At 37.3% G+C, this 25,637-nt stretch overlaps 1 protein-coding gene across 1 annotated transcript; it reads left to right on the forward strand.

The window, feature by feature from the left end:
• Positions 1–2,859: 2,859 nt before the first annotated feature.
• lpin2 (lipin 2) lies at positions 2,860–25,453 on the forward strand. Its single transcript, XM_051094966.1, is given in 21 exon segments — positions 2,860–3,126; positions 6,053–6,253; positions 9,076–9,171; positions 9,917–10,063; positions 10,065–10,222; positions 10,304–10,411; positions 10,586–10,712; positions 11,562–11,922; positions 12,115–12,214; positions 12,331–12,518; positions 14,552–14,645; positions 14,741–14,810; positions 14,920–15,012; positions 15,569–15,654; positions 16,917–17,067; positions 19,422–19,570; positions 20,553–20,639; positions 20,760–20,912; positions 22,639–22,753; positions 23,106–23,209; positions 23,370–25,453. Coding segments are annotated over 21 exon segments (2,844 nt in total). The 5' UTR covers positions 2,860–3,018; the 3' UTR covers positions 23,518–25,453.
• The last annotated feature ends 184 nt before the right edge of the window (positions 25,454–25,637 follow it).

Genomic DNA, 25,637 nt, shown 5'->3' on the forward strand with positions numbered 1-25,637 from the left:
TTTTAAAGCATAAGTTCACCCAGATATGAAAATTTACTCACCCACAAGCCAGTTGAGATGTAGATGAGAAATTTAGAATTTTATCACTTACTCATCAGTGGATTCTCTGTTGTGAGTTGGTGTCATCAGAATGAGAGTTCATAAATGGATAAATAAAAACATCACAGTAATCCACAAGTAATCCACACAACTCCAGTAGGCCTTCATCAATTTAGTGAAGTGAAAATCTGCTTGTTTGTAATAAACAAATCTATCAATATAACATTTTTTAACTTCAAACCACTGCTTCCAGCAAATATATGAGTCCTCTATCTATACTATTGCTTTCTCTAGTGAAAAAGAGAAATAGGCACAGATCAAGCACTGAATTTACATTCAAAAACAGTTCTTAACAAATACGTCAATGGATTTTGATGTGAGCGGACAAAACAAGATAGACTTTTTCAGTTAATATGGTTTATAGACTTGGCCAGAAGCATCAGTTAAAACACCTTAAAGATGGATTTGTTTCTTAAAAACACACAGCTTTTTACTTTACAAGATGCTAATTTGAGTTGTGTGGATTACTTGTGGATTATGGTGATGTTTTTATCAACTGTTTGGATTCTAATTCTAACCGCACAGTAGTGAGCGAGTGATGTAATGATACACTTCTCCAAATTTGATGAAGAAACAATCTGTTTTGCATCTTGTAAGTAGAAGCAAATTGAATTTTTATGTGAGCTATTCCTTTTAACTGACTCGGCTTTTCCTTGGTCACGTTTTAAGACTTAATCCTCAACTTTGTGTGAGCAACACAGTGCATTAATAATTTTGATTTCCCCACCCAGTACCCTTAAGTTCTTGCAGGTTTTTGCATGTTTCTTGTAAAGAACTCTGTGCTTTATAATTAAAGTCTAGCTAACTGTTAGTAGAGTTTTTCTGTTCAGCTAGTTATGGCTATGCAATAGTAATGCAGCTTATATGCTTAAAGGTCAATAGCCCTTGCTTTGCTGTCAAGGCAAATAACAGACATTTTGTACTACACCTAATATTTTCTTTATGTACAGCAGAGCTGATAACATGTACTTGACAAATACAAGTGCCCCCTGTAATTAGAGGCGTTCCCAGAGAGACCACAGATACATAGACCAATTTGGTTTTGCACTACGTCTTGTTTGTCAGTTATACAGAGCGGGTGAACATGCAGACCTTTGAACATCTTGGATTAGAGTGCTTTGTTTTGCTTAAACTGTAGATGGAGATCCAGTCCACTTTTACTTCAGTCTTCACTGTCACACGATCCTTCAGAAATCATTCTAATATGCTGATTTATTATCAATGTTGGAAACAGTTGTGCTGTTTAATATTTTTTTTAGAACCTGTGATACTTTTTTCAGGATTCTTTGCTGAATAAAAAGTTAAAAAGAACAGTTTTTTTGCGAAATAGAAATCTTATGTAACAATATAGGTCTTTACTATCACTTTTTATCAATGTAACACATCCTTGCTGAATTAAAGTATTAATTTTGTTTAAAGAAAGAAAGAAAAAATGTACTGATCTCAAACTTTGAACGGTAGTATAAATTGTTACGAAACAATTTTTTTTTTTTTTTTTTTTTTAATAAATGTTTTTTTTTAACGTTTTATTCATCAAAGTATCCTGACAAAAGTATCACATGTTCTAAAAAATATTAAGCATTAAGTTTCCAACATCGATAATAAATCAGCATATTAGAATGATTTTTGAGGGATTATCTGACAGTGAAGCCTGGAGTAACCGGAGTAATGATGCTGAAAATTCAGTTTTGATCACAGGAATAAATTCTGTTTTAAAATATATAAAAAAATAGAAAACCACTATTTTAAATTGCAATAACATTTCACAATATTACAGTTTTTTTCTGTATATTTAATTAAATAGAAACAGCCTTGATGAGCAGAAAAGACATCTTTAAAAGTTTTGAACAGCGGTCTGTGTGTATATATAATGTGTGTAATAAACAGTTTATTTAGTTTAAAAATGATTTGTTTATCAATGTTTTTTCTTACAGAGGTGTAAAAACTTTGTAGACTAAAATTAGTATTTTTGTTTAGTTTTTTTTTTTTTTTTTTTTTGATCCAGTATTGTAAGGTGAAAAATAGTTATGTTATTTGCAATGTAGTCAGTGTTTATATCTAATACTGTATGTTTACCCAACTCCATTTTAGACCAGACTACAAACCTGTTTGTTTAATACCTAACTAATCATTCAAATCTATTGGTAATAATGAGCTCTAATCTCTAACCAGACTAACTAGCACCTATTATAATATTTTTTCTCAAAATGAAATAATCCTACTTTCATACTCTATATTATGTTGTGATAAATAAGTTTGCTTGTAGCATATAAATTATTGATTTTATTGTAAGTTATTTATTTTTATTTTTGACAAAATTGATACATTTATAATATTGCCCATTAAATGAATTATTTGCTGTAACATGAAATTAGTATCATGAAATTATTAAATTAGACTCAAATTTCACTCATGTGTCTTTATGGGCTTCTATGCTTATATAGAAGTTGAGTTGAATCATTAACTAAAGTAAGCTGGATGTTTGTCAGAATCAGCATGGAGGACGTCTTCCTTATGCGATTGCACAGACGGGTGAAATACAACTAATGTTTTTCTCCAGCCCCCCTTTTCAAGGCCCTTATCAGCAGTCGACCTCACCGGCCCCCTCGCCGGAAATAAGTCTTATCTGTTTCAGAACTGCTGACCCTTTACTCTTGCCTCATTGGTTAGAGAGAGTAGGTTCTTATACCCAATTGGTTGATTCGTTAGGTCTTCTTTAATATGACGCGATTTGACGAAACTAAAACGCAGCTTCTGTTTTTCAGCTGTATGCAGTGTCAGAAAGGTTACAGTAGTGTATGTTTATGCCCAACAAGGCCATTGAGTCAGACCAGGTAGGCGGGCCACCTGACATAGTGTTTAGGATGACATGGGTAAAGAGATTATTTCTAAGGAAAGAAAGCACAGAGGTAAAACGTGATGAAGCGACACCATCCTAGGGCAGAACCAGAAGCCAGTGGCAGCTGCACTGAGGAGGACAACAGTGAACAAGATGAGTCCGCATCCCTTAGGGCATCATGGTCCTGGGTGAGTGAGTGAGACAGTTCATTGGTATCTAGGCGTAGAGTTAAGAGTAGTTAGGTGCTATTATTATTAGCAATTAACACTATATATTACCACACACTGAGTGTGTACGTGCACAATCATGCGTTGATTATGCCTAATAACATGACAATGTGTTTGGTCATGTAAATGCCTTTTTTTAAGGTAAAGCTTATAAACAGTTTATGAAAAACAGATTGACTCATCTATGTTTTTATCTTATTTTGCATCGAATGACTTATGTTTACATTTTGAATTTGAAAACTGGAGAAACAAATAATTTCAAATCTTACAAACACATTTAGAATAAGTGGAGATTTGATTTCCAGCTGATTAATATTAGTTTAAGATTTGTGTTTGTAGCATTACCCTGATTGCCAGTGCCTACAGACTCCATTTGAGTGTATTTTACAAATGAAGATGTTAGAATAGTTAGTTTAGCCAATAAAGCAATTGAATGAGTTGCTTGTGTTAGGCCTGAAGCCTTTTATTTAGATTGAGCTAAAATGTCATTATCAAGATTGGGGTGGGATTTGCTAGCTTCTTATTTGTTTAATTGCTAAAACATTCTCAGCCTCCAAAAGCTTATGGACTCACATTGGAAGCTTGTTGTTTTTAAAATATGAAATTTTTCAAAAAGAAGCTACAAAAAGAGATTGGCGTTACATAAGGATTTTTTTAATAGTTGTTTGAACTATGTCCAGTTCAGTTCTGGGTTATTAAGTTATGCACCTAACTTATTAAGTCATATGTTTGTTGTTCTGTTCAGGCTGTTTTCTGAGAGCCAAATATTTAGATATGTGGAGATTGCTGATATGGGTGTCACAGCGATGACCCATGCTCACAGTGTTCTCTATTAATTGCGTTGCAAATAGGTTACCTGAGACTGAGATCAGTTGTTCTGTTGTTCAAACATGTAGTGTTATTACATTGGTTTTTAATAAATTAATAGTTTTATTCAGCAATGATGCATTACATTCATCAAAACTTCAAGATTATATCATTTAAAGAAATGAGTCCTGAGCACAGCTGAATCATGTAAAACTGAAGTAATGTCTTCTAAAAACGTTTTGTGATTGCAGAATTAATTACACTTTAATACATTTTAATATTTTGAAATATTATTACAATTTAATACAATGATTTTCTGTTTGAATATACTTTAAAATATAATTTATTCCTGTGATGCAAAGCTGAATTTTTAGCATAATTACTCCAGTCTTTAGTGTCATGATCCTTTAGAAATAATTGTAATTTGCTGATTTATTATTATTATTATCAATGTTTGAAACTGTTGTGCTGCTTAATTTTATTTAATTTAACCTGTAATTTTTTTTTTCAGGATTCTTTGATGAATAAAAAGTTAAAAAGTACAGCATTTATTCCAAATAGAAATCTTTTCTAACAAAATAAGTCTTTTCTGTCACTAAAAATGTACTGACGCCAAATTGTTAAACTGTAGTTTATATTGTTAAATTTTATATTTTATTTTTTTCTTTGCTAAGATTTCTATTTTAAATAATTGCTGTTCTTTTTAACTTTTTATTCATCAGAGAATCCTAAAAACTGTATCACAGGTTCCCCCCCCCAAAAATTAAGCAGCACAGCTGTTTCCAACATTGATAATAAATTAGCATATTAGAATGATTTCCTAAGGATCATGTGACACTAAAGACTAAAGTAATGCTGCTGAAATTTCAGCTTTGCATTACAGGGATAATTTAACTAAACTGTAATATATATTTAAAAAATGTAAATTAAAAATATTATTTTCTGTATTTTTGACCAAATGAATGCAGCCTTGATGAGCATAAGAAACCTGAGCCTAAACTTTTGAATGCCAGTGCACTTTTTTGTGTTTTTAAAGCGTACACTATGCTGCCATTTTTTTTACAATAATGTGCAGCATGTTCTATATTATACTTTAAATACACTTCCTGTTGGGCCAGTTGTTATTTATGCTGTTCTCAGCTTTTTGCACATCCCTTTTTCTTTCTCTTTTCAAAGGTAACTGCATGTTTGAATAGTTAGAGAAAATGGTTCATGTAAATAATGACTCTTTTGCTGGAGAAAAAGTAGGTTAGCCACGGGAGCAAAGTCTGTTAAGACCTTTCTGGCTGCCCCTATGCTTAGAGAGAATGCTCTACTTTAGTTATTTGCCTTCTCCCTCCAGCCATTTACTCAAGCTGTGATAGTATTTAGATGTTGTGGTTTCCTTGATCTGATGTTTAAAAATAACTCCTCTATTTTCACATTGTTAGACCTAATAAAGACCAAAATGAGCCTGGTTGTTAATTCAAAATTACTCATTGTCATTAGCATAATAATTCATTTCAGAAATAGCATTTCTGTGAACTTCACTAACACAATCTGCTGGGGATTAATTTAGCATGTCGCCTCGTACCCTAGACATTAACCTTAAATTAAGACCGGATGTTTTTGGAATAATTTGCTGTCACAGATAAACATGTCAGTCAGTTTCCTTAAATTTGCCTCTGCTTGTGCAACCAGATCCTGCTGTGGAACAGGTACTAGCAATTCCACAAAAATGCACATAGATCTTTACATTCAAAGTATGTCAGGAAACACAAAAATATTGCTTTTTTTGTTCATCCTGTGTCCTTGTTTGTGATTAATTTGCTCACCTATTTGACCATGTTGTTGGAACACATTCATACCACCACTTGTGAAACAGCATTAAGCCGTCTGTAAGTCTGCTGATAACGGTTTTAAAAAAGGCAGGCAGCCAAAAAGAACTAAGAATTTCACTTTCACCATTAGTAAAGAGGAGATCGTGCCACATTTGCCATGTACAGACACAGTACTGAGAAAGATTAAAAGAGTAGCTCATGTTTTCTGTTTACTGATGTCTCAAGGTTAAGTTTGTTTTGCTTTCTGTTCCTCTTTTTAGGCAGACACCATGAATTACGTGGGGCAGTTGGCCGGCCAAGTGCTGGTGACCATGAAGGAGCTGTATAAGGGAATTAACCAGGCCACGCTTTCAGGCTGCATCGACGTAGTGGTGGTCCGGCAGAAGGACGGCACGTACCAGTGCTCTCCTTTCCACGTGCGCTTCGGAAAACTGGGTGTGCTGCGCTCCAAAGAGAAAGTGGTGAGCGTTGAAGTGCAAATAGTTAAATTACGGGTGTCATCAGTTCAAAGCATATAGATTTTTCTCAAGCAACTGAGTTTCTGAAAACTTTTCAGAACGCAGAATAAAGAAAAGTCCACAGACGGGTCGCTATCAATATAATTGATCTAAGCTTTGGACAATATTTGCTTTTCTGCTTTCCAGTCTGAAACCTATGACGCCATTAATCTTGCCCCAAAATGACTGGATGAAAGAGCAAACACAAGAACGATCAAAGAAGCTTAGCTTTAATGTCCACAAATCTACAAATATGCCTTCATCTGTGCATGTCTGTGATGGTTTATTTGAAAATACCCAACGATGCGTATGCAAGCCTGGGCCTTTGTACCAGCTCTATAAACATGTTTCTCTGCTGGCATGTTCGTGACGGAAGATTCCAGCAGAGGGTACTGCATGTAAACAGACTTGGTGAGCACTGACAGAACAGGCTAAATAAATGCTTGAATGGAAAGCTAGCAAAATCGTTATTTATCTATTACCTTGTGAGTGCGGAAGTGGTATGTTCAGTTCCCCTCGTTTAAACTGTGAAATGATATAGCTGTTGAGGAAATGGGCTGTCGATATGGTCATTGAGAATTTTTCATCTGAAATGGTGCATTCTGTGACACCTGACGTGTTTATCTCCAGCAGTAAATAACAAGATTATAGGCATATTTAAAAACATTCAGGTCATGCTGAAGCCATTCGGATGTTTTCAGTCATCTACAGTACACAGACAGAATGTGTTACAGTGTTTAGCATAAAACATTTACCACTGTGCATGAGAAACAGCAGTGCATGGGGGATGGAACGGTTCGCACTATCTACAGGATGTGTGAAGAGGTTTAGAAAGAAGTGGTCGCTATGGCAACAGGTTTCTCTGACTAAAAAGAGATAGGAAATGGAGGCAGACGAGTGAGAGTTTTGTCAAGGTTGCCTCTGTGATTGGGAGATGGGTGTAGATTCGCTTCTACAACCTTTGAAAAGTATTTCGAGCTTGGTTTAGCCATTTTTAATCCCAGTTTCTCACTTGAGTGTGGTGTTAACACATTCGCCCACAGGGCAGATAAGAGAGAGTTGATCTCGCTCCCTTACCACCATTATGAAATAGATCTGCATTGGTAAAGTAAACAAATTAGATTGCTGATACAAACGTCATTAAGAGTCAGAACAACATCCGTCCATTTCTTCTCGCTATGCTGTGAAATGAAATCCAGATCTTGTTGTCCGCAAGCACGCACGTAAGAGAGCTCTCTGTTTGAGATTTACTCAGGGTCATGATTTATGCCAACATTAAAATTCTGGCCCATTACTCTGCACGCATAAATCACCCAGCAACCCTGAGCTCAGAGGCCCCTGGATAGACAAAACAAGAAGGTATAAGAGCAGTCCGAAGAAGCGGTTGAGAAAAAACAGAGCGCGAGAAAATAAATCTGTATTTCCTTGGAGGTCTAACTGAAGGATAATGTTTCTCTGGATGTCATCTGAGACTCAAACAGCTCAATATCAGGCTGCCGCTGTTGTGTCGGGTCGTGGTATCAGGTGTGTGATGCGATCCGCTTTGCGGGTCAGCTGGCTGCAGTGCTTTCAGAGCGGCGTAAATTCACTAATTATGTTTGGTGGCTAGATCCCCCCTCTACGGGTATTGTGTCTCCTGTGACCAGACGATTAAAACTGCATTGGTGGACAGGGGAGTAAACCTGCTGTTTGTCTGTGTTTGGATGTGCAGGGTGAAAAGTCATGAGTTCAGAAGGGAATCGCAGGGTAAATGTCAACAGATATTGGCTTTTTAAGGTCACCCAACACGTATGCCGTACATAGATATTTTTTTAATAAAATAAAAAGGACTTTGCAAAGGTCAGACATTTGATTTAGAATCATGGTGTCAGATAATTATGAAAGCACAGGTCATACAGTAAGTTATGGTGTGTAACTTTGATGAAAGTTTGATGCTACATATGTTGGTGGCTTCTATATTAAAAGAGAAGTTCAGTTCCAGAACAAAAATTTACAGATAATGTACTCACCCCCTTGTCATCCAAGATGTTCATGTCTTTCTTTTTTTCAGTCATAAAGAAATTGTTTTTTGAGGAAAGATTTCAGGATTTCTCTCTATATAGTGGACTTCTGTGGTGCCTGTGAGATTGAACTTCTAAAACTGAGTTTAAATGCAGCTTCAAAGGGCTCTAAATGATCCCAGCCAAGGAAGAACGGTCTTATCTAGTGAAACAATCGGTTATTTTCTAAAAAAAAATTACAATTTATATACTTTTTAACCTCAAATGCTCATCTTGTCTAGCTCTGCATGCACTCTGTGTATTCCGGTTTAAGGCAGTTAGGGTATGTCGAAAAACGCCCATTTTATTTTGTTCTCCATCTTCAAAATCGCTACATCGCTGTTTTACCTTTTTTTTGTAAAGGGCGTTGGACGATTTTGAAGTTGGAGGAGAAAATGAGATGGGAGTTTTTCAACATACCCTAACTGTATTGAACCAATACATAGACATAGAGTGTGTACATAGAGTACACAGAATACATAGAGTAGGATCGTTCAGAGCCCTTTGAAGCTGCATTTAAACTGCGTGTTGGAAGTTCAAACTCACGGGCATCATAGAAGTCCACTATATGGAGAGAAATCCTGAAATGTTTTCCTCAAAAAACATAATTTCTTTATTACTGAAGAAAGAAAGACATGAACATCTTGGATGACTAGGGAGTGAGTACATTCTCTGTAAATTTTTGTTCTGGAAGTGAACTTCTCCTTTAAGGCTGTGTTTTACAATAATCCTCTGCAACTCTTTCAGATTGACATAGAGATCAACGGGGAGCCTGTGGATCTCCATATGAAGCTGGGAGATAATGGAGAAGCCTTCTTTGTGCAGGAAACTGAGGAGCAGAATGTAAGTGACATAAAAGATGCAGATACTATCACTCACATTACTGACTGTACTGAACAGCTTCATATTTCAGTATGAAATTGCATTTTGTTTGAAAAACATTTGCAATGTAAAGACAGTTAATGACAGTTAAAGACAGTCATAAACTGAGAAACCAAAATTCTTTTGATCTTTTGACATGTAAGTGGTCATTGTACTATAAAACCATTCTGTAAGTTTCAGAACTCAAAACTTTCTTGTTAGTCTAAAAACAGCGTATATTGAAGCCAGTCTGCCAAAACGACGGGTTGTGGAATGTGCCACTCTATGATGTAATAGCGTGGCTAAACCCCGCCTCCGCAGAAGAGCAACACCTGCTTCTGCATCACTGTCTGTTTAGCCCCGCCCACCGATTTGCACATGTAGTGTAAATAACGAGAACCAAGACAACAAGATGCTATGCAGTACCAAGTTGCAGCAGCGTCCATCTATGAGAAATGTAGGCTGTCAAACATACACAACTGTTAGCCAATCGTAGCAGAGGGCATTTACTTCTGAATCTACAATCCGCCACGCCTATTTAAACAGAGCGTTCTGATAAGGGGAGTCAAAACAAGGACAGAAAATAGCAGATTACTTCTAAATAGTTTTTTTTTGATGTAAAAATCTTAAGAACATTATAAGGGGACCTCAGAACAGTACGAAATAATAAAAAAGGCAGTTCATGACCCCTTTAATTGTCTTTTTTTTTTTTTTTTTTTTTTTGTAGGAGATTGTACCAGCTCACCTGGCTACCTCCCCGATTCCCACTGAGGGTCACATATTTTGGATTGGAAGCGATCACAGGCAAAGTCAGAACCTGGATGATGATCCGCTGGACCCCGAGGACCCTCCTGATCCCCCTGTTGCCAGCACCGGGGGGAGCCAAAAAGAAAAAGAAACGGAGAAAGAAGCATAAAGGCGATCCACGCCGAGAGGAGCTGACCCCTCCTGCCGTCATCAGCTCGACACCTTCAACAGATGACATTTTTGAGATGGACCTGAGCTCTGATGAGGACCCTGCTTCCAACACCAGGTACCAACGGACACATGCACGTCAGGCATACTTGTATCTGATGAGGTGGACATGTGATTTAAAGGAAAATCTGTGTTTCAGATCATCTTCAATTTGTACAGTTCGAGAAATTGAACCCAAGTTACCAACAGTTCGGCATTCTTTGGACAACTACCCTTATTCTGACGGAGACTGGTCTCCATCAGATAGGTTTGTATCTGATTATTATCTCTCTGACGTGTGCTTCAAAATATGTTTTTGATCCTTTATCGCATTGGACTTTCAAAAACGTGTTTTAAGATTTGAAGACTCAGTTATTTAATTTTAATGTTTACTTTATTATCAGTTTATGTGAGTTGCTGTTTGTTATTATATTTTGAGCAGTCATGCCATGTCAGAGGCCTTTTCTCCCAAGAGTGACTCTGAACTGGTCGTTCGGCCCTCAGAGAGCCTGCTCAAAATGGAGTCACACATGCAGTGGACATGGGGAGAGTTTCCAGAATCTACCAGGGTAAATTACACAGGAACTTCTTTTTTTTTCTGTGAAATTTATGTCATTTAGTTATATTTATTTCAGTCACATAAAGGAAATACTGAAGATTTTCATGGAATTTAAATGTTCATCCTTCATAACTTGCATTTATTAATTTAACAGACATTTTTGACATTGTTTGAAAGATTTTCATCATGTTCATAATGTTTGATATGTGACCCTGGACCACAAAACCATTCATAAGGGTCGGTTTTTTGAAAATGAGAAGTATACATTATCTGAAAGCTGAAAAATAAGCTTTCCATTGATATATGGTTTGTTATGATAGGACAATATGTGGCCTAGATACAACTTTTGAAAAATCTTGAAGTTGAGGGTGCAAAAAAAATCAAAATAATGAGAAAATTGCCTTTTAATTTGTCCAAATGAAGTTCTTAACAATGCATTTTACTAATCAAAAATTAAGTTTTGATATATTTACAGTAGGAAATTTACAAAATATCTTCATGGAACATGATCTTTACTTAATATCCTAATGATTTTTGGTCATAAAAGAAAAATTGATCATTTTGACCCATACAGTGTATTTTTGGCTATTGCTACAAATATACCCATGCTACTTACAACTGGTTTTGTGGTCCAGTTTTTTTTAATAAATGAACACATTTCATCAGGGTTAAATCTATTCTGCAGTTTCCCCCTCAAAATCAGCATAGAATATCTATAAAACCTGTAGATTCTGCCTGGGGCTAGTAATAAGTGATAAACAGAATGCAAAAATATGTCCTGTTTAATGCTATGACTTTAAGGTTAACAGGACTGATTAAATTGCAGCTCATCTCCGCTCATCAAAAATGTAATTCCCAGGTTTCTAAAAAGGAAAAGGTGGAGCTGCCAAAGACCGTGACCATAACGCCTTCAGAGAACACTCATTTCAGAGTCATCCTGAGCTCTGAGGCCATGCAGACAGATGAAAGAGAACCGTCCTCAGGGACTCCTGGTTGTACCATAGTCAAGCCTGAACCCCGCACCCCTGTGACCCCCAAAACTCCCACTGAGTCCGAGTTGGAGACGGTGCCTAGTGGAGTGTTGACCTCCACTCCTTCAGACAGCCTTCCTGCTTCTGCTCCTGCTGCTCTTTCTGCTTCAGCTGCTGCCTCTGCTGCTCAAATGGTTGGGGACTTGGGAGATGCTGGCCCCAAGACTGACTCACCCTCCAAGAAAAAAGGTGAGCCTGTTAATCACCATGTTCTAAGAAATAGTTGGTTTGATTGATTGACTTACCAGTGGCGGTTATCTCTGTTTGATAATAGAAGTGTGGGTAGATAAAGCTGAAAGTTATGGTTGATTCATGTTTAACAAGATTATATTAATGTGACTACTGTTTCAAGCCTAAAAAGCTGACTGTAAATTTCTTCAGGCGTCCCAAAAAGGAGTCAGCACCAGGGCCCAGAAGACATCTACCTGGATGACCTGAATGTGCTGGAGCCTGATGTTGCTGCTCGCTACTTTCCTAAGAGGTAGTAAGAAAATCGCACATTTGACCTATGTTGCTTTTAAGATTAGATTAAGGCACTTGGAAAGCAGTTCATAATAAGTTTAGCAGGTATCAGGTGACCTTGATGTGTATTTGCAGTGATTCAGACAGTGGCTCCAAGCACTGGATGGATTCTGGGATGCACTCAGGCTCACAGTCCCCGCAGTCTGTGGGCAGTGCTGCGGCCGACAGTGGCACTGAGTGCCTGTCTGACTCTGCCAGTGACCTCCCTGACGTCACTCTGTCTCTGTGTGGAGGACTCAGTGAGAATGGAGAGATTTCCAAAGGTATCTGAATGTTTATGTCGTGTTTGTTCCTTTATTATGGTGTGGAAACTAGAAACTGTGGTCAATTCTGTCTATTATAATACATTTATTGGCACTGTTGTGGGTAATGCATTACAAGTAACACAAGTTACGTATTTAATGACTTTTTCTAAATAACTAGTAAAGTAATGCATGCATTACTTTTTTAATTTACAAGAAAATATCTGAGTTACTTTTTCAAACAAGTAACGGCAGTTACTTTGTTTTCCCATTTATGGACACTGTGCCATGTAAACTTGTTTACTGTAGTCCTAGACTAATGCTGCGTCTCAATTCGCATACTATCCGTCCTAAATAGTGTTTAAAAATAGAATTAATATGTCCCAAATCGTAGTATGTTTAAAAAAGTATGCCAAAGATTCCCAGATGGTCTACCACTTCCGACTAGAATTCAAAGTGCACCTTGATGCACACTCCTAACGGCTAATATTGCACACAACATGTTGCACGGTGCATGAGGATTTGATTAGAACTACAAAAACGCATGAAAAGTGTAAAAAAAAAAAAAAAAAAAAAAAAAAACAAAAAAAAAACAAACAAAAAAAAAACTACAAACATGGTGGATGTGCACGATAGGTAGATAATAAGTAATAAATAATGTCCTGATGAAAAAATATATATATTTAATGTTATCCGTGTCATATTTCATCTGCAGCAACATTGTGAACTTTTATAATGACACGTTTGGTCATTAAATTTTAAATGCATCATAATGCAAACACATGAGCAGAGTTCTCGGCATGAAAGACTCACAACTGGCAGATCAACACGCCTCTTCATTTCTCCCCAATACGGTAGGAAATCAAATTAATTTGACAGGGCAGTTTAAACAGTGATGAGATGCACGTAACTAAGCAACAGAGCGTCCGTTAAAGATGCAGCTATGTCCCAAAGCTTGCTTACTATTCTGCTACATCGTCAAAAGTATGTACTTTTTCTTTGCAAAAAGAGTAGATACTTTTAGGACATAGTATAACTAGGTGAATTAGGCCACAGCATAAACGTGAACATGCATGTACTCATCTCAGTTGCACAAAACAGATTCAATATTCCTTCAAATAAATAAGAACAGTGAAATACAAACTAAGAATCACAATTAAAGCAAATCTGCAAAAATTAAATGTTAAATAACACAAATATCCTTTATGTATTTCCAATTCAACCATACCAATAAGCAAAATTGACTACATAAACTAATATTTTTGCTTCTTTTTTTTCTATTGCTGAAGAGTGTTGAATTTTGTTTTTAAATTTTTTTTTTTTTTTATTCATTTCAGGGAAAGGGCTTTTACATTTGCCAAAAATATAACTTTTTATATTAAAAACAAACAAGCAAGCCAAGTTTAGATCTAAAAAGTAACGCAAAAGTAACATAACATTACTTTCCATAAAAAGTAACATAATTAATTACTTTTTTAGGGAGGAACGCAATATTGTAATGCATTACTTTTAAAAGCAACTTTCCCAACACTGTTTATGGGTTTAGTATATGCTTTTAATCAGAAAGATTTGCAAATGTGACCCTGGACCACAAAACCAAGTAGCATGGGTATATTCGTAAAATACATTGTATGGATCAAAATGATCAATTTTTCTTTTATGCCAAAAATCATTAAGTAAAGATCATGTTCCATGAATATTTTGTAAATTTCCTACCGCAAATATATTAAAACTTAATTTTTCATTAGTAATGTGCATTGTGAAGAACTTCATTTGGACCATTTTAAAGGTGATTTTTTTTTTTTTTTTTTTTTTTTTTTTTTTTTTTGCACTCTCAGATTCCAGATATTCAAATAGTTGTATCTTGACCAAATATTGTCCTATCCTAATAAACTATACATCAATGGAAAGCTTTATTCAGCTTTCAGATTGTGTATAAATTTAAAAAATGTATTTAAAAAAATTGACCCTAATGACTGCTTTTTGTGATCCAAATTGTGTAATAAATGAGAATAATACAAGTGATTTAAATATCTCTTTCTGCTTGTTTCCAGAGAAATTTATGGAGCATATCATCACGTATCATGAATTTGCAGAAAATCCAGCTATAATAGACAATCCCAATTTAGTTGTTAAAATAGGAAACAGGTGGGTTTGAATTAAAAAAAAAACATATTCTAAATAGAAGCTGACGAATGCTCACATTAGTAGATAAACTGCCTTTTTGTTCTTTGTTATTTTAGGTATTACAATTGGACATTGGCTGCCCCTTTAATCTTAAGTTTGCAAGCATTTCAGAAGAATTTACCCAAGGTATGTGTTTCCCCTAATAGGGTATTTTTACTTCTTTTTATGTCCTTTAAATTTTGTTTTGCAGTGCTGTGGTGTACTCTAGTAGGTCAATGTCAGTTATTCTCTTTAGGCTACAGAGGAAGCTTGGGTGAAAGAGAGGATGCCAAAGAAATCAGGCCGCTGGTGGTTCTGGAGAAAGAGAGCAGACAGCACTATTAAACAGGTAAGACCAGAGTGGTGTGACCTTCAGATTTGTGTAACACTCTGCAAAAAACTTTTCTGTTTAAACATAAAGCTCTTTATTGAGCTGTAATCAGGGAGTGGGAACAAAACCTTTAAGCGCTTATTGGTCTTTTAATCCCACTGCATTCCAGTACTTTAAACTTCTGTGGGTAGATCTGATTACACAAGCATCAACATTCACGTAATTGCCTGAACAAAAGGACGAGGCAACTCTTTGTTGTAAAGAAGATGAAACACGCTGTGAAGTTCAGTTCGTTCTTCTCTCTAGAGCGTCTGCCGTCATTCAGACATCATACATCAGGCTCCTTCGCTGCCCTCATCTGGTGCGTCTGTAATTAGCACTCTGCGGTGTGGAATTTTACAGCCTAGAAATAGGCCAGGCAGCTCATCAGATTTTCAGTAATAGCCTGACAGCATGTGAGAATGATAGGATCATGTTGTCACAACACGCTTGAGAGCAACAAAATCAAATGATGACGTTTACACAAATTTGTTGCGAACGTGATGCACTAATGTTCTTATGTTTTGTTATACAGTCAGAAAGCACTGGAAAGCTGGAGATAAAGCAGTCCCAAATGGAGGAAGGCAGCTCCTCTTTGTCAATGGAAAGTCATGCCCGCAAGTGAGTCACAACCCTTGACAGACAAGCAGATGCAGCATCATTTCCTGCCTGTCACTTTTGTAATATGTGGAGATGATAATCAGATTCAGATTCAAGAATTGTTATTCTTGAATGAAACTAGTAAAATGCAACCAAATGTTATAGATGGGAGCATAAAAGTAGCTGTGTCCACTGGCTAGGTTGTAAAAAATAAGTAAAAGATAAAAGTATCAGTTTTAGCCTTGACCCTTCTTATGATTGCTGACTAGTTTTTTTTTCCTGTAAAAGGAGAAGTTCACTTTCAGAACAAAAATTTACAGATAATTTACTCACCCCCTTGTCATCCGAGATGTTCATGTGTTTCTTTCTTTCTTTCAGTCATAAAGAAATGTTTTTAATTTTTTTTTTTTTTTTTTGAGGAAAACATTTCAGGATTTTTCTCCATATAGTGGACTTCAATGGTGCCCCCGGGTTTGAACTTCCAAAATGCAGTTTAAATGCAGCTTCAGAGGGCTCTAAAGAAGGATATTATCTAGCAAAACAATCTGTTATTTTCTAAAAAAAAAAATGACAATTTATATACATTTTAACCTCAAATGCTCATCTTGTCTAGCTCTGCATGAACAATACAGTTCAATACAGTTAGGGTATGTCAAAAAACTCCAATTTCAAAATCATCCTACATTGCTGCAGAAGTACCAACCAAGTGTTTACAAAGTGAAGATGCAAAGAAGATCAAACACCCCTAAAGTTGGAGAAGAAAATGAGATGGGAGTTTTTCGACATACCCTAACTATCATGAACTGGGATACACAGAGTTCACTCAGAGCTAGACAAGACGAGCATTTGAGGTTAAAAAGTGTATACATTGTAATTTTTTTAGAAAATAACCAATCGTTTTGCTAGATAAGACCCTTCTTCCTCGACTGGGATCATTTAGAGCCCTTCAAAGCTGCATTTAAACTACATTTTGGAAGTACAAACTCAGGAGCACCATAGAAGACCACTATATGGAGAGAAATCCTGAAATGTTTTCCTCAAAAAACATAATTTCGTTACGACTGAAGAAAGACATGAACATCTTGGATGACAAGGGGGTGGGTAAATTATCTGTACATTTTAGTTCTGGAAATGAACTTCTCCTTTAATGCAGAAGAAGTGAATCAGGACGATCCAGCCTACTTTCTGTTTTGTTTCATTCTCTATGGTGCTGTTATAGTCTAAATTAGGAATCTGGTGGTTACAAATTTAGTTCACTGATTCCCTCTTTGCTCTGAGTACAGAGTGGACACCAGGGACTCATCCAGCGATGAGGAGGGGAAGGAGGTGAGCGCTGCCGCATCCTCAATGGAGCGCAAGGTCCAGTCTGAGCCACACAGCCACACGTCCACTCACGCCTACCGCAAGTCTCTGCGCCTCTCCTCCGGCCAGATTGTGAGTCTATGCTTTTGTTAGGAGACTCAAATATTTAGTTCTGTAAACATACTCTGCTAAACCGCACAGCGACTATTATTTACATAAGCAGCTCCAACACTTGCTTGTTGATTTTGATTGAAAGATCCAGAGCTCTGTTGCATGTAGTGCAACAGCTCTGTAAAAGGCAAGTGTTTAAAGCTGTCCCTCAAGCTTCCTCCAGGAAATTATGTAAAAGCTCTGTGACTCATGCCGAAAGGGTAGTGTCTTGCAGTTGATTTGCACTACACTGCCCCCTGTTGGCAGCCTTGGATGCTGTTGTGCAACTTAAAATCTTCAATTTAACAAAGCATTTGTCTTTTAATACATTCATGAATTTATAAATTAATAAAGATTTTGTGGTGTAGATAAACTGATTGCATAAATTAAGATTTCATCTCATTAATCATTTAATTAATCGTTATTAAAGCTCAGGGTTATATATATGACCCTGGACCATGAAACCAGTCATAAGTAGCACAGGTATATTTGTAGCAATGTCCAACAATACATTGTATGGGTCAAAATGATTGATTTTTCTTTTATGCCAAAAATCAGTAGGATATTAAATAAAAGGTTCCATATTTTGGAAATTTCCTACCGTAAATATTTTAGAACTTAATTTTTGATTAATAATGTGCATTGCTGAGATCTTAATTTGGACAACTTTAAAGGCGATTTTCTCAATATTTTGATTTGTATTTTTGCACCCTCAGATTACAGATTTTCAAATAGTTGTATCTCAGTCAAATATTGTCCTGTCATAACAAGCTTATGGAAAGCTTATTTATTCATCTTTCAGATGATATATGCATCTCAGTTTCAAAAAAATGAGCCCTATGACTGGGTTTGTGGTCCAGGGTAACATATGTTGCAGCATTCAGCAGTCAAGTGTGTAGTGCACAGCATTACAAATCAGTTAGTCAATTACTATAGTTAACTATACAGATATCAGCCCCTTTCACACATTAATTCCAGTGGGTAAAATTACCAGAATGACTTTCCAGTGACAGCCGTAGAGGGGGTGATCACACAGAATGTGCTTTTGTTTTTAAAATAATTAGGTGCATAATTGTTACTGCAGTACTGCAGTTACTACACTGTATGCCATATTAGCTGCAGAGTCATGGCACTGATGAATAGAAAAGAAGACAGAGTTTTGGGCATGAGATGCAGCACAATGGTCAGAGATCTGTCTAGTGCATGTTTACATTGAAAACAACTAAAAACAGCAGCAAACAGTTCTGACAGAGCTTTATGATTGGCCCAAAGCAGACTTTTTATGTCAGAATGTTCTGACCTCATACATGCTCATGCCAGTAATCCTGTTCTTTGCTCACACACAGCATGTTACAAGTAATTTACTGGTAATGTTATAAGAAAATTGCCAGATTAGTTGATGTAATGCAGATAGTTAATGGATTAGTTCACTTCCAGAATAAAAATTTCCTGATAATTTACTCACCCCCATGTCATTTAAAATGTTCTCGTTTTCTTTCTTCGGTCAGAAAGAAATTCTAGGTTTTTGAGGAAAACATTCTAGGATTTTTCTGTATATAGTGGACTTCTATGGGGATCAGTGGGTTGAAGGTCCAAATTGCAGTTTCAGTGCAGCTTCATAGGGCTCTACACGATCCCAGCCGAGGATTAAGGGTCTTATCTAGTGATCTAACAATCAATCATTTTCTTTAAAAAAAAAAAACAAAAAAAACAAAAAAAGCTTCTGACCACAAATGCTCGTCTTGCACTAGCTTGACTTCATGTACTTCATAGTCATGTTGGAAAGGTCACGCTTGACGTAGGTGGAAATACAAACCCATTGTGTACCAAGCGAATGTGCAAAGAAAGTCAAACGCCCTTTACAAAAAATGGTTAAAACAACACTGTAGGACGATTTTGAAGTTGGAGGAGAAAATGATATTGAACCAAATACACAAACAACTAACCGCCCTGGCCTTCCCAACGTGATTACGTAATGTCTGAAGACGAGCATTCATGGTTAAAAAGTATATACATTTTTATTTTTAGAAAGTGACCAATCGTTTTACTAGATAAGATCCTTATTTGGCTGGGATCGTGTAGAGACCTTTGAAGCTGTATTGAAACTGCAATTGGGACCTTCAACCCATTGACCCCTTATTGAAGTTCACTATATGGAGAAAAGGCCTGGAATGTTTTCCTCAAAAACCTTAATTTCTTTTCGACTGAAGAAAGAAAGACATGAACATCTTGGATGACATGGGGCTGAGTAAATTATCAGGGAAATTGTATTTTGGAAGTGAACTAATCCTTTAAGATTAATGCAGATACATTGATCAGGTGGTATTGACTTACAGGCTAGTTTGAAACTGAAAGAAGGACCCAACGATGTGACCTTCAGCATCACAACGCAGTACCAGGGCACGTGCCGCTGTGAAGGCACCATCTACCTTTGGAACTGGGATGACAAAGTCATCATCTCAGACATCGATGGAACCATCACCAAGTACGGATTTCACAGACACACATCACATGTTTCCTTTAATGAAAATCATGTGCTGGGTTGTTTTTGTGCAAAATCCACCTTTGTTCTTCACTTTTATGGTTTACTGTAGTCATGAAAGAGAGGAAAAAGGCTTAGGTGTGCATAAACGTTTCCGTTAGTTACTGCAGAAGGACTCACTCACTGCCAGGTTTTTTACTGCCAGAACTGAAAGAGGTTTATAGATCAAGGCAGAATCTGCTTCATCAAAACAAGCACTCTGAGGATGTGGCAAATAATGAACCACTAATAATGATCTCGCATCGCAGCCCTCTCCACTAACGCTTACAATGACGAAGACAAAGCGCCATTTAACGGACAATGTCTCCCTGAGTTTTACTGACTGTTTGATGGAGTTCACAGCTCTGATATTAGTGCGATACCGTTCCACCGTCTTTGGTTTTTAATTACTGCAAAGCCGGCTGTAATATCAACGCGCCTATGCAAACGAATGCTCTCCGCCTCCAGACTCGTGCCCTCAGTGGATGGTGGGTGGCAAACATCAAACGGGCAGATTGACTGCCGCTTATTATTTCTCTGACCCGCTTGCCTGACACATCTTTCTGAGGCTGTGAAGCAGGGCGGCTGACGGTGGGGAGCGCCTAGACCAGGGTTGGACTAGGAGGAGGATGTCACCATAATGAGCCAATTTAAATCTTGCTCTCTCATAATGCCACTCAGAAAGAGCCGGAGATAAAACGCTAAAGCGGGGAGAGGATCCTCATTAGTAGACGACACAGAGTTTTGCCCAAGCTGAGGAAAAAATCTCTCTCCTTCACAAGTCTATTAGTTCTAAGAATAAAACGAATGTCAGAAGCTATATTTAGGAACCCAGTTGAATGAGACTTGGACTTCCTTCCAAGTAGAACAAATGTGCACTAGAGGATTTTGCGCCATTCGTTTTCTAGTACATGCTATGTTCATCGGTATGTTTGTGTGCTTTCAGATCAGATGTGTTTGGCCAGATTTTGCCTCAGTTTGGGAAGGACTGGACGCATCAGGGCATTGCTAAACTCTACCACTCCGTAGCTGAGTGAGTTTGCATTCTTAATATTCAACCTCCTTGAAGACATGTTTTTTTTTTTTTTTTTCTCTAAAAGGACACAAGCAAGCCAAAGTGATGTTTTGATAAAAGAGCTTTTGTTTTTTCCAGAAATGGATATAAATTCCTGTACTGTTCAGCAAGGGCAATTGGCATGGCAGACATGACACGAGGATATCTGCAGTGGGTAAATGACGGAGGCATTATTCTGCCTCGTGGACCACTTATGCTCTCTCCAAGTAGCCTCTTCTCTGCATTTCACAGGTATTATATAAACCTCATTGTTTTAAAGGGATAGTTTACCCAAAAATGGACATTCTGTCATTAATTACTCACTCTCATGTCATTCTAAACCTGTAAGACTTTCGTTCATCTTCGGAACACAAATTAAGATATTTTTGATGAAATCCAAGAGCTTTCTGACCCTGCATAGACAGCAACTCAACTACCACATTCAAGGCCCAGGACATTGTTAAAATAGTCTATATGACATCAGTGGTTCAACCCTAATTTTATGAAGCTATGAGAATACATTTTGTGCACAAAAAAAACGTGAATAATGACTTTATTTAAAGGGGTCATCGGATGCCCATTTTCCACAAGCTGATATGATTCTTCAGGGTCTTAATGAGAAGTCTATAACATACTTTGGCTAAAATTTCTCAGTGGTAGTGTAAAAAAACACCCTTTTTACCTTGTCAGAATCAGCCCTGTTCAGAACGAGCCATTCTATTGCATGTTCCTTTAAATGCTAATGAGCTCTGCTCACTCCACCCCTCTCTACTGTGGGGTGACGAGCCGGTCTGTTTACTTTAGCCACGAAACTTGTGGGAGGAGCACCGACAATAAGCTGAGAATTGCTTGATATGAAAAAGGGATGTTTCTTGTAAAGATTACAAAAATACCACTGGGTGGATTTTTATTATAATAGGGTGGTTGTGTACACACTGCCAACACACATTTATGTTCAAACAACATGTAAAAGTGAGTTTTCCATCCGATGACCCCTTTAACAGTTTCTTCTCTTCCGTGTTAGTCTTTGAAGCACGTCGTAGTACTGTTTTGAACGCACGCCGAAGACTGACAGGGAAGAGAAGAAATTACATAATTTTGTTGCAAAATTCACTTTTACATGTTGTTTGAACATAAATGTGTGTTGGAAGTGTGACAAAAATCCACCCAGTGTTTGTTTTTTTTTTTGTTTTTTTTAAATCCCTATAAATAAAAACCCCTTTCTCAAATCACTCTGTACTGAGATTCCTGACAAAATGACGTAGCACAGGCCACGCCCATGATTGTTGACTGACAAGGCCATCTTACCTTAGGCTCACCACTGTGTCGACTCCGGTGCAAGGGAAGACAAGAATGTCTCCAATTAAGCGATTGAGGTGTTCTGTTGTTGGATGTAATAATGAACAAAGCAGTCGTCATCTACTCCCAACATCTAAGCCGCTGAAGATTAACGTTACTTTCGTTTTTGAAGAGAATGCGCCGATCCTCAGTCTACCTAAATGCGTCTGTTCGCGCAAATCATTCGTGTTCCAACTTCACCTACAGAAGAGCTAAAGTGAAGAATGTGCTAGTTAGCAAATTTCACAGCTAAAGTTTAGTCTCAGAGAGAACCCCTCATTGCCCTATGGAAGAGAGGGGTGGGGTGAGCAGAGCTCATTAGCATTTAAAGCGACATGCAACAAAACGGCTTGCTCTGAACAGAACTGAATTTGACAAGGTTTTTACACTACCATTGAGAAATTTTAGCCAAAATTTTAGCCAAAGTATGTTATAGACTTTTTGTTAAGACCCTAAAGAATCAAATCAACTTGTGGAAAATCGGCATCCAAGGTGAGTAAATGATGACAGAATTTTTGTTTTGGAGTGAACTATCCTTATAATAAGTTGAATTAATGAATAAATCCAAATTAAACAGAATACATATCAAAGTACCATGCAGTTGATTTCATTTACTCAAAATGTTTTCTTTGTCTACAAGGGAGGTGATTGAGAAGAAGCCAGAAATCTTCAAAATCGAATGCCTTACTGACATTAAGAATCTTTTCCTGCCCAACAAACATCCCTTTTATGCCGCATTCGGAAACCGAACAAATGTAAGTTGGACTGCAGTTAACTTTCTTTTTAATGCACGCTGACCTCAACAGCAGAGTCAAAGTTCAGCACAAAGATTCATGTTTGAGGCTTAGAACTTAGAAGCGCTGTCCCCTCAGGCTTCGGACTGCATGACCAGCTGCTACGAGCCAGCCTGCTGATCGTTTCCAGCTGAATAAATTATATTGTTTGGGTGGAGTAAGACATTGGATGTTTACACAGGCACAAATGCATCTATTTCATCATAAAACCATTGCTAAAGTCAGGAAATAACATGTTTTTGTTTGTATACTTGGTGGAAAAGAAACAGAAGAGGTTGTCCTAAGAGCCTGATCTTATGAATGTCTTTTTTAGGACGTCTTTGCCTACAAGGAGGTTGGAGTGCCACTCTGCAGAATCTTTACGGTTAACCCCAAAGGAGAGCTCATACAGGAACAAACCAAGGGCAACAAGTCCTCGTAAGTGGGCACATTGATCTGCAGCACTACATAAAAGTAATGCTGATTCAAAGGTGGAGAGCTGATTCTTGAACTTTGTTCAAGGTCTTCTTGAGAGTTGAAGGACGCCTTTATCTGTTTTCGATTAGCTGTCTTACGCGCCTTCTCTGTTTGTGTGTAGGTACAGCAGATTGAGTGAGCTGGTGGATCATGTCTTTCCCTTGCTGAGTAAAGAACAAAGTTCAGCTTTCAGTTTTCCAGAGTTCAGTACATTCTGTTTCTGGCGTCAGCCCATCCCTGAGATCTGTCCGGAGGACCTGCTTTTATAGACCGTCCCAGAAGGGCCATCAATCACACGGTCACAGTCATCTCTCCCATCAGAGCCACTTAGCCGGTACCCTTGCACATCTCACATCTCTGCTTAAAGACAAATGTGACAAGTGGCGCCCTATCCCACCTAGGAAATATGAACTGCACAAGGCACCTAAGCTGAATCAGTTTGAGAGAAAACACCAAAACACACCCTAGCGTCACATTAATGGGATGTAGGTAGAACTTCCACAAACTACAACACCTGGTGCTGCTCCGTAACAATATTTCTCATCTATATCATTTTGATTAGCTGCTATGAGTTAGGCTGAAGAAATATATTGCTAATGAGCTAATGTTTACAGTATTAGTTAGATGACCAACGGCCTCTTGGTCAGCAGAGTGAATGCACAGCTGTTTGTTCGGGTACATGTTAAAGGTGGCATAGTGATATGCTTCTAATCATTAACAAAGATTCTTTACAACCACTAATTTACATTTTTAGAGCATAGATTATTTATATACAAAGGCGTTAGTTAGAATTAACTAATTAACATGCACTGCCTCTAAGACGTGGTGACGGTATGACAGTTTGAATATGCATTGCCAGATGGTGCGAAATGAGCTGAATCTTGTAGATACTGACTGGAAAGTATGCACAGAATGAGCCGTGTGCCACGCGAGGACACCGCTCATCGTTTACAGTTTAGCGGATTTAGCATGCACAGCCTCGTACAGTCGACTAGATTTGTAGAAAAAGTACACAGAGGAGTTTGTCGTAATTGGGCTTTTTCCCACCTGTTGACATTTTCATCATCTGGTTGCTGCAGAACGCCTTACCGATCGCACTTTTTTTCAGCTGCGGCCAAGAGAGGAAAAATAGCAGATCGTCTTGCACTTAACTCGCAACAGAAATGCAATAACGTTCGAAGCTTTTCAGCAGCCTTTCGTGCACAACGCGAGGATTGAATCGCTTTTAGATCCTTTATGTAAACCTCGGCAAGAGATCTGTATTAAGTTAAGAAGACTGTAGTATGTATTTGTTTTCCAAACGAAGGGATGTTATACCTTTAAGTAGGCTGCGGCTTGTGAGAGAGTATCGAGTGGTCTTTAACATTTTGTTCTTTTCCACTAACCAGGCCTTTGCATGCTTAGTTTGAAATAGAAATAGGACTATTTATGTTTTACACACACATTGCTGGCTTCTCTATTAGTGGATGATCTTAAACAGTGGAAAGCTGATTTTTCTTTATTATTAGAAGATATTGAAGCTGATGTGCAAGTGAAGGATGAGAGCGATTGACTGAAGTAATGTGCCCTCTTTTTCACTAGCCGTTGAATGGTCTCGGCCCCTACCGTTGGGCTTCGGTCAGGTTGCTTTATATCGTAAGGGTAAGTTTTAGAGCACTGTGTGCTGGATGTTAAAATAGATGTACAGAGCACAATGAAATCATTTAAGTCGAATCATTGTTTAGGGAAGAATTGGGGCATTTCATGGTTCAGTTGACTGTTGTGATTTAATATATATCTGTGTGTTGCGCTTCGTGTCTGCAGTTATGATGTTTGGAAGTGAAATCTGTTAATTGTTAACAAAGGAATCCCATTCTTTCTATGAAAGTAATACCTCTTGTGTGGGATGAACACACTCATCTTGTATGAAACTAACATTAATGGTAAATAGATAAAAAAAAAAAAATGTTTAAAAAAAGCCTCTGTTCTTTTTGTTGAAACTGCTGTTGTAAGTGCTGAATGTGTTTTGTCATTCCTCTTGATCTATGATGCCTTTTGTTTTACTTGCTTTTATTTGTAGTTGTACTCGAGTGGGTTTCTCGGTTTCGCTTTATAGGTTTGCGTTTGACCAGCATAAAAACCTTTAAATGGATAATTGTATTATAAATTTACAAAAAGTATGGTTTGGACAATGTTTATGAATCTATTAAAGATGTATTTAATACAGTTGTGTGGACTATTTATAGCACTGTCACCGTGAATGTAAATTTATTTGCTTTGCTTAAGAGTCTTCAGGGTGTGTTTAGTGTTTAATACGTGGTACAAAAAACGTGAAAATTAATTTTGTTTTTACTCATTTTGAATGTTATTTAGGCTTGTTGCAAAAGATGATAGATCAGTTTTTAATTTA

Source organism: Labeo rohita, chromosome 2 (assembly GCF_022985175.1).
Source record: "Labeo rohita strain BAU-BD-2019 chromosome 2, IGBB_LRoh.1.0, whole genome shotgun sequence".
Lineage (NCBI taxonomy): Eukaryota > Metazoa > Chordata > Actinopteri > Cypriniformes > Cyprinidae > Labeo > Labeo rohita.